Genomic DNA, 9031 nt, shown 5'->3' on the forward strand with positions numbered 1-9031 from the left:
TGTACAAAGATAAGCCACTCTTATTTTTCCATACATTTATTTTAATAAACAATATTTAAACGCATGACACGCATGTCCTTGCAATATAATTTAGCTATAATTCACGTGGGCGCGTATGCCAAATACTTACAATGCCTCCTGACCGACCTCTTCGCATCAAATGTACATGAAACCTCCACCGGAGTACTCCAATCTTGTCTGGGGTTCAACGAATGCCAGCCAGTCAGACGCGTGCGTCGGCAGTAGGCCCATTGACTGACACTTGTATAGAGCTAACGCGATATTCACTAATTGTCCTAGGAAGTACACGAACTTTTGTCCACACGCGTGCGTACCTTCGATCACTTTGAACGCTGAGCAGAGGAAGCATGTGATTATAGAGCATTGTCGAGACATTTATGCCTTCAGCATTTATAATTTGAGATCAACTCACTTTGTTGGAGGGTGAATAGCGCCTTGACTGGCTTGATGATGAGCATACCGACCATCATGATGGGAAATATCGAAACGGAGCTACCAGCCATGTATAGGATGAACAGATTCATGGGCACTTGTTTTAAGGGTCCCAAAGCCAGGTCCCACGACTTCTTTATTATCAGGAGATTAGAGTCAGACTCCCTCATATACTCGACATTGTGAAAGAGGCCACCAGTAGGTGTATACCCTGGTGGAGACGGTATCTCCATATTTTTGTCCTGTTTCGTTCTGTAAAGAGAATATTTGGTTTACTAATTAATCATTTATGAAAATTCGACAGATCTGTTTTCGGCTACTTAAAGGCTATTTAATTGAGACCGAGTAGGAAGATAGTCAGACAACAAGCAAGTTCAAAAAGGAGATACAACACATCTTAAAAACATGTTTTTAATGTCTTTAGGACCGTTTTATGTCTATATTTTAGACATTTTTCTCCGAGTACGAGATATTAAAAAGATCGCGTCGAAAAAGAACGAACATTAATATTTAATACGTGAGTAGCTGGCTAACGTCAACGATTTAAATGCATTAAATCGACACGTGTACTTGTGTCAATTAGGTTACGTACCTGTGTGCAAAGTCTAGGGCCCACTTCGACCGCTTGGAGCTTTGCTTCGAGCTCGCCGTCATTATCATCCGGGAATTATTTGCGCTGACAAAACTTTGTATCGTTTGTCTCTTCAATAAATAATTATGGACGACGCGCGATGACGCGAATAATCGGTGACATCCGGAAGAGGGATTATTCGTGGTTTGGCGATCGTTGCGCCGATTAACGGCGGATTTCTCGAACTCAAGTTACTCAGGACGGTAACGTCGATAACGTGATGCCTTGATAACGATAAAGATATCAGGGACGTGATAAACTGAGGGAGGGGAAAGGGTAGACACTCCATAATCTGGCCACAATTTTGTTAAAAAAAAAATTAGAAAGAAGAGTATATATTTCTCTTTTTGTATATACTATTTCGATATTTTGTATATACATTTCGAGATAAAAATGTAATAATAAGAATAAAAAGAAAAACAGGGCAAAAATTTGAAGTAGGAGAGAGAAAAGTATAATTGGATGAATGAGGTAGAAATAATGTTTGTAAATTAAATCTCTTTATAAATGCTGAAGAGAATAAATTCTGTTCTATGTCTCATTTTAACTTATATTGTCTTACTCTAGCTTGCTGAAGTACAAAAACAGACAGACTAATCAAAAAGTTTATCTCGTAGCCAGATTCTATTACAAGAATTCTATAATGAAGGGAAAGGATTCCCATACGAGATTTATGTAGACATTTGTTGATATTCCACACATTCTGCTCCTTTTTTCCATCTTTTTTTCATAGTATACATGATACATAAATTAATGCGTATAAATAGAAATGAAATTGTAATATTAAGTATAAAACTAGCAACATTACACGGTCCCGTCGCGTCTTCGCGACGAAAGAAAAAGAGTCGACTGCGACATTAAAAAATAATGCGATTGATTACAATGGGGCATACGATATAAAATATGAATTAATCGGTCATCAACCCGCAGACTACACACATAAGTCTGTGATGAGACAAAAGATTTTCAGTCGTCAGTATTGGTCAGTGTTACTTGAACATTTCTTCTAAAATATTTATATTTTGCAAGCAGACTTGAATTTTGATTTTATAATTATACTCTAGTAGAACTGTGTGTGGCATTCTTCTGGAAAAGGAATTTGTTGAGAAGTCTGCATTTTTATTTATCTCTTGTGTGGCAAAAGTTGGCAAAAATTTGGCTATCTCTAAGAGATCTAACGTACAAAAGCATGTGTAATCCTGGGGTTAATGAATAATTGTATGTAAAGATAGACGCGAGGCGCGCAAGAATAGGAAACGTTGAAATATGCATAAGAATACGTCTGATTGCCGGCAGTGTGTGTGTGTGTGTGTGTGTGTGTGTGTGTGTGTGTGTGTGTGTGTGTGTGTGTGTGTGTGTGTAAATGTATGTGTATAGGTGTAATTTATTATTTTTATATATCATTATCATTTTAATACAAAATATGTACACACAGCATATAACGTACGCACGGCATGCATACGCGCGCACGCACGTACACACGCGTGCGCAATCGTGATCGAGAATTCGAAAACTATGAATCAAGGCTGATGGCAGTGTTTGTACCTGATACTTTTAACGACCTATCGGAACTCTTTGACAAACGTATTCGTTCTTCCGGCTTTAGGATTTCGGCTATGATCTTCTCGTCGGTGCGTCGTTCTTGTGATGGACGAACAACTTCTAGAGACTTCTTTTTACGTTGATGCCCCGTGTTGCATGATTCACTTTTGCCGCTGTCGCCGCCACCACCACCACCACCACCAGCCGAGGAGCTCTCCTCGGCGACCGATGCCAGTTGCGCCGTTTGTATCTCAGTCAGAGTAAGTCTTCCATTAATCTTGCCCTCCGCAGGACTTACAGATTGAGGCTGCCGAAGGCTAGCCTCGGAGCTAGGAACAGGTGATTGCAAAGGATTCTCCTCCGTGCCGATCGGAATCTTCAAGATATTGATTGGTTCGACGTAGAGCTGCAAAGTCGCAAATTATCTTACAATCAAAGAGAAAAAAAGTTATATTCACACATACATTTTAATTTATTAATTTGTAATATTTAATTTATTAATATTTATTAATCTGTTAATATTTAATATTTTAATTTTATTTATGTATAATATAAATATAATGAATATATTGAAGAGAAAAGAAGCCGATAACAGTTTTATGTAGTTATTGACTCATAAATATCATCATATTAAAGATAAATTTAGTTACGAATTCTTCGCGCAATCATATTTCAACAAAAAAAAATACAAAAAAAAAATTAAAAAATTTTTTATTTTTAATGGTTCCTTCAATCGATTACGCGTTGAACCAACTCTAAAATAACGCTGACATGAATTGCTGACAATCATGAGTCATGCGATTATATGAGAATCGGCACATGGAAACATACGTCATAAAAAAACTTACCGCATCGAATGGAGAATCCAGAAACAGCTCTTGCAGAAATTGCCGCGCTGGCATTCTATATGTACCGCTACCTAAGCGAGCAGCTACATCCGAAAACAAGCAAGTATCCTGCAAAAGACGAATGTATGTATAAAGAATACTATTATGTGCTGTTGCAGAAATAGAATGTATGACAAATGTATAACATACCTGAAACTTCTCGGGATACTGTTGTCTCAGTCTAAGTAACGATTGACGACTGTGACGATACCACACTGGATTTGCAAGCCGTTGGGTGTGTCTAAGTATTTCTCTGTGCAAACACGACCGAATTAAACGTAACACAAAATCATAAAAAGTTTATGATGAAAAAAACATTTTTAAACGTCAATACATAAAAAGTACTTTATAATGTAATTAATTAAGAATTATAATTCCAAATTTCTCATTTTAAAGTTCCTGTCTATCCACTGTAGCATCGTGGACGGTGACGTTAGAAGCGAGAAAGATAAATAAAGAATTTTACAAAGTATATTAAAATATATTTTTTTTAATAAAACATTCAATAAAACAATCGGTAGAATAGAAATGTAAAATATACCGCAAACTCTCCTTGTATTTCGGTAATCAATAAATAATTCAAAATATAAATCATTTAATTGAAATTAAATATGGCTAACACTAGAAGACAAAACAAATTATATAACTGTTGAGATAAATATTTTATTCTATTCCGGAATAAAAGGAAAGTTCGTTATATTTTGCAAGAATTTCTATTATGTGTTTTCTAATGTCATCAATCTGAAGATCTAGTAAATGATCAAGAGACTTAATATTCTAATAAGTAATTTTTTGTTTGCAATTATATTTGTTTTCTACTCCCAAACGAGTACTCTGCCAAAAGATCATATTTTTGGTACCTTCGCAATTTCATATCTTGTTCAGTACCAGTGTCCTTGCCATTCTTGCCATGATAGCAAATGAGACACGTGCGACAATGCTCGGTGTCAGCATCACACTCTGAACTGGATTCTTCGTCGATCTCTGTTGTCTCCAACTCGGATCTGATGCTATCCTCGAGGATGGTCGGCTGGGATGGCTGAGGAGGCTCGGGAAAGATCGTAAGCAACTTTCTCGGCAGACAGACACCCATATAAAATATATTTTCATTATCGTCCTCCGGAGGAGGTGGCGTCGGTGTGAGAATCGCGTTTTCCGCAATCCAGCTGCGGGACGAATCGTATTCCGACAGGCTCTGTAGCGAAAGACGGCCATCTAAGCTATACATCTGCAAAAAGAAAGACTGAATTGTGTTGTTTAAAAAACCGTTGAAATCTAATTTTTAGACATAGGCATGTCTTTTCACATACTTCTAAACTACTTTGAGAATAACTCGGCCTGCGATGGCGTTGTAAACTACGTAGTCGCGCATATCCTTCAGCATCTTGTTGGCTTAATCTTTGAATACTTGAAACGGGACTTGGAGTTTCGCCTCTCTCTCTAAAGAACAGAAAAATATAACATTAATATTAATATCAAAACGCAAATAGATTAAAATATTTGAATCCATCTTTCTTTTATGACTGTTTCTACCAATGTAGATTAACTTCAATCTTGATTCAATTCTTTTTCTAGTCCTAAGAATTAGAAAAAGATGAAGAGCAAGTTGAACTGTGATTAATCTAAATCGAAAACAGGCATTAAACTATAAAAATAAAAATAAAAAATCCTATTAAGCTACAATATTTCGACAAGCTCTTCCACTTAAGAAGTCCGCTTAGAATGATTTCAATATCTACTCTCAATATGTATTTTTATTTTTAATCTTTACTTACGATAAGAAGAATCGTCGCGCCTCGAGATCCGTGGCCGCGCTCTCGGATCGATTTCTGGTGCGGCGTACGATTGGTTCGAGCAGTTCCGGTTTGCCGTCGCTGAGACTACGATGATGTCGTTGCACGGGGATTGGGCTCGGCATAGGATATCTACTCGAGGGTGGTACCACGGGCCAGTTGTCACCGCGTCGATGCCTGACGCATGGCCAGTTGAAGTTCACCAATGTATCAGCTCCAGCTCGTGTAGTACCGATCAGGCTGAGAGCGTACATTGCAGTGGCACGTACCGAGTAATACGGACACGTTTCCGCCATAGACGTAATCATCTCAATGATACCCAAGTGACTTAAGTGTTCAACACCCGCGACAGACGTACCCGCGTGACCAAGGGCCCAGAGAGCCGATTTAACCTTGAGAATGCCGCCGTTCGGGCCGACAAAGTGATCGTCGCGCGACGATTCGGTTTCCAGCCTCCAGCTTCGCTCCGGAGTAGTATGTCTGGAATCGTCCATGCTGGTCTTCCGATGGATCTCCAGCAATGATTCCGTCCGTGGTTGGCTCACCGTGTCACGAGGTTCAGTCTCCACTGTTTCGTAATCGGGGATGGTCTCAAGGCGACTGCATTGCTCGATGGCTTCGTCCGTACCGGACTCCTCCGACATGATACAGACATCATCGATAGCAGTGGAGACTGCTGTTGCTGTCGCCATGGCAGCGAGACGACTCGTTCTGGTACATCGTGAATTGGACTCTGAGTCGCGACCGCCAAATTCCAGCTTGAAACGTTGCAACACTCGAGCGAAACGCTGTATTACGTTGCGGCGTAATAATAATTGCATTCCTAAGTCATGCTGCGCCAGCTGGCCAATTAAATGCGGCGGCACGTAAATATCTCGTGGCATTATGACCACATCATTGGTGGGCCTTCTCTGATAACTTCCAGACTCATCGCGTTGACGATACGTCAATGCGTCATGTATCTCTCCTTCTACAAGGCCCACGTATCGCTCGGCGAAACCGCCCGGTCCAATCCACTTCTCCAACTCCTCGGAAGGTGCAGCGAGACTCGCGAAACCTTGTTGAAGAGAGTAGAGTCGAATTTTCAATAGGTAACCCTTGTCGCCCAAGTGCTGCAGCCACTTGTCCCAATCGCGTGATTGTCCGCCCTGTTGCAGCAATGCCTCCAGATACTCGATTTCGTCACAGGCTTCGTGTAATGCCTCTAAAGCAGCCAGCGCTACGGCCGTATAGCTGTCCGACAATCGATCCGCTAACAATGTCATCGCCCAGCGTACGGCGTCCGTCATTCTGGCGCGAAGAATCAACCGTAGGAACTGTGTAGCGTAGAGCCGCGTGCTCCACAATGTTGCCTCAGAGATGATCTTGCTTAATACTTTCCTGTTGGGACCATCCCGAGAATAATCCAAGCTGGAGACAATCAGTTTGACGTAGCAGTCGTGATTGGTGGCCAGCGCGAGATCTTGCAACTTCTCCAAAAGATTGAAGCTCTTAAGAACCACCGTTCCCTTGGCCGAGTGACTCAACTGACCGAGAAACAGGAAGTATTTCTGGCAACACGTGGTGGACATGTGACGTGGTGAGAACAGACAATCATGCGCAGATTCGGCAGTGCGAATGTTGCCAATCTGTTCGGCAATGTCCCCAATCAGCTCGTTGAGCAATCGCGCGCCTTCCGGTTCGTGCAGTTCCAATAAACAGTTCAACAGATCGCAGCCTGCGAGAGTCGCTTCGCGCGCTAACGTTGCGCTCGTGCCCAGCTCGACTCTGCTATAGCCATTCCACGATGGTTTAAAGTAACGCACAAGTCGTTTCATAAACAGCCGGTGATCGGAATCATGAAGGATTCGCGTCGCGTCTTCGCGCGATCGTAAAATCGCTCGCACCACTGGCCAGTTCCAAGCAAGAGCGTCTTTCGAACTGAGCACTTGCGCGTCCTTGAGCAGAGGCGTGATTGGTGACTCCCTGCCGATTCGTAACCAGTGCCTGCCGGATGGCCGTTGACGTCGTGGCAGAATCGGACGTAACCAGGTGCCCGCTTGAAGAATACGATCGAGGAAGAGACTCGCCGGTGTCGGTCTACGCCGCATCATGGTGTGCATTCGTTCAAGAATAGTGACTGCCGCTAGTGCCTGATGCTTGCCGGCGCTTGCGTGTTCCAGCAGATTCGGCAATGGCGGTGTAAGGTCGCAGAGCTCGGATGGTAGGAGCGAATGTGCGAGGTGTAACAACGCGCCCAAGAGTACCGCCGCGCGTACTGAGATGAAGGTGTCACTGGAGACGATGGTTTCTGCGAGGGCTCGGTGCAAGCCACATTCCAGAAGAACATAGACTAATAACGCCGAATGTATCTCCGTGATGTTGGGACAATGTGACGACAGAGATGGCAGTATAGATTTTCCCTCGGCGGCTACAAAACCCTCCGACAACTTCCATGAATCTCGCGATCTACTGGGATCCACCGCAGCCAGCGCGACGTCCGGCTCGTCAGTCCAAGTAGGTAACGGCAGATCCAGTAACTCGTAGAGCAGTTCTAGAACAGCGCCACGCACCTCCAATTGGTCCACGTATAGAATATCCGCGATGGCCTTGAGGCCCGAATTATTGTCCGGCCGGCAAAAGTGAAGGACGCCCGGATACGAGCGCAAGATGCTTAGCAGGGCAAGTTTACTGGCGGTGAATCTCTGTTCGCGCTCCTCCTTGGTTCTTTCCATGCTCAAGGAATGAAGCTCGCAGTAGGGCGCGGCGAAGCACAGGAGGGAGACGCTGGCGCGCGTATCAGGATTGTTCAGCAGTCGTAGCAGCACTCCGACGACAGGTTCAACTGCAACAGCGCTCTGTCCGGTCATCGCAGCTCTAGCCAGGGTGCCGACGCCGCCGCAGCTTATCAGCAGATTCGAGTTCAGGACGCCTAACTCGCATAGAACCGCTAGAAATGCTTTAAATGCACGATCCCTTTCCTCTATACCACCATTCGTTAAAGTAATCAGTGATCTCGCTAATACGGAACTGAAATGCTTAGGGGCTAATACTAGGATCCTCCTGACAAGTCGGAGAGCTTGTATTCTCTCCATTTCGTTACGTAGATTAATGTCCATGCTACGCGCCAGAAAATATGGGTATTGCAGCCTGTTGATCGCGATGACATCCTGCTCCTTCTTGAGCATGTATCGTACCGCCCGTAGCGCGGCGGCGCGTACTTGCGTCGCCTCATGGACCAGACCCACGCGCAAGCTATAAAAAAACAATTTTGATAATCGGTTTTAAGATCTGATAATTCGGTAGATTATAGAGATTCTATAACCAGTGACGGATAAAGCATTTTACCACTCCTACGCATCAATATTTAGCTGTCCCAAGTGGTTTCATTAATTTGATAAAAGAGAAAATGATTGATGATGAAGGAAAAAAAGATTTATAGCTCCGCATTAGCTGGTAAAAACATTCAATAATCCTTAATTATAAGTAATATAAGTATAATACATTTTTAATTGTATATTTAAAATATCGTTTCTGATAAAATATACTCAGTGCGAAAACGTTAGATTAACAAATTAAAAAATTATCTCAACTATGTGAAAATTTTCTGTCTTTAAAAATTTGCCGCCCAAGTGCCTTGTTTCTTCATGCATTATTCCATCATTACCTATAACAGAATCTGGTCATGAGTGAATTTATCAAAAGAGAGAAGAGTATATATACTTCTTCCCTGTATATGTATATAT

At 42.3% G+C, this 9031-nt stretch overlaps 2 protein-coding genes across 5 annotated transcripts in view; both read right to left on the reverse strand.

Moving 5' to 3' along the window:
- Nucleotides 1-18: 18 nt before the first annotated feature.
- LOC108688454 (ER membrane protein complex subunit 4) lies at nucleotides 19-1259 on the reverse strand. The gene is made up of 3 exons (XM_018194719.1): nucleotides 1046-1259; nucleotides 434-705; nucleotides 19-353 (listed from the first exon to the last, which is right to left on the reverse strand). Exons 1-3 carry the CDS (start codon nucleotides 1111-1113, stop codon nucleotides 157-159), a joined length of 537 nt encoding a protein of 178 aa, XP_018050208.1. The 5' UTR covers nucleotides 1114-1259; the 3' UTR covers nucleotides 19-156.
- Nucleotides 1260-2465: 1206 nt separating this feature from the next.
- Nucleotides 2466-9031, reverse strand: part of LOC108688503 (rapamycin-insensitive companion of mTOR) — a 9192-nt gene continuing 2626 nt past the window's right edge. The window contains exons 4-9 of one of the 4 annotated variants that reach the window (XM_018194797.1): nucleotides 5289-8540; nucleotides 4824-4953; nucleotides 4374-4741; nucleotides 3664-3766; nucleotides 3475-3582; nucleotides 2466-3032 (exon numbers count right to left, since the gene is read on the reverse strand). In XM_018194797.1, coding sequence (XP_018050286.1) covers nucleotides 2598-3032; nucleotides 3475-3582; nucleotides 3664-3766; nucleotides 4374-4741; nucleotides 4824-4953; nucleotides 5289-8540 — 4396 coding nt within the window. In that variant the 3' untranslated portion in view covers nucleotides 2466-2597. Of the gene's footprint in view, nucleotides 3033-3474; nucleotides 3767-4373; nucleotides 4757-4823; nucleotides 4954-5288; nucleotides 8541-9031 lie in introns of all 4 variants that reach the window. The other 3 variants (XM_018194796.1, XM_018194795.1, XM_018194794.1) reach the window with 3 other exon arrangements.

Source organism: Atta colombica, unplaced genomic scaffold (assembly GCF_001594045.1).
Source record: "Atta colombica isolate Treedump-2 unplaced genomic scaffold, Acol1.0 scaffold233, whole genome shotgun sequence".
Classification (NCBI taxonomy): Eukaryota; Metazoa; Arthropoda; class Insecta; order Hymenoptera; family Formicidae; genus Atta; species Atta colombica.

Excerpts from the sequence above, each read along its gene's own strand:
- LOC108688454 (XM_018194719.1), bottom strand. The coding sequence starts at position 1,113 with ATGATAATGACGGCGAGCTCGAAGCAAAGCTCCAAGCGGTCGAAGTGG. Across the intron at positions 706-1,045 it reads GCCCTAGACTTTGCACACAG|AACGAAACAGGACAAAAATA; the intron begins GTACGTAACCTA and ends TTCTCTTTACAG. Across the intron at positions 354-433 it reads GCTATTCACCCTCCAACAAA|CGTTCAAAGTGATCGAAGGT; the intron begins GTGAGTTGATCT and ends TCCTCTGCTCAG.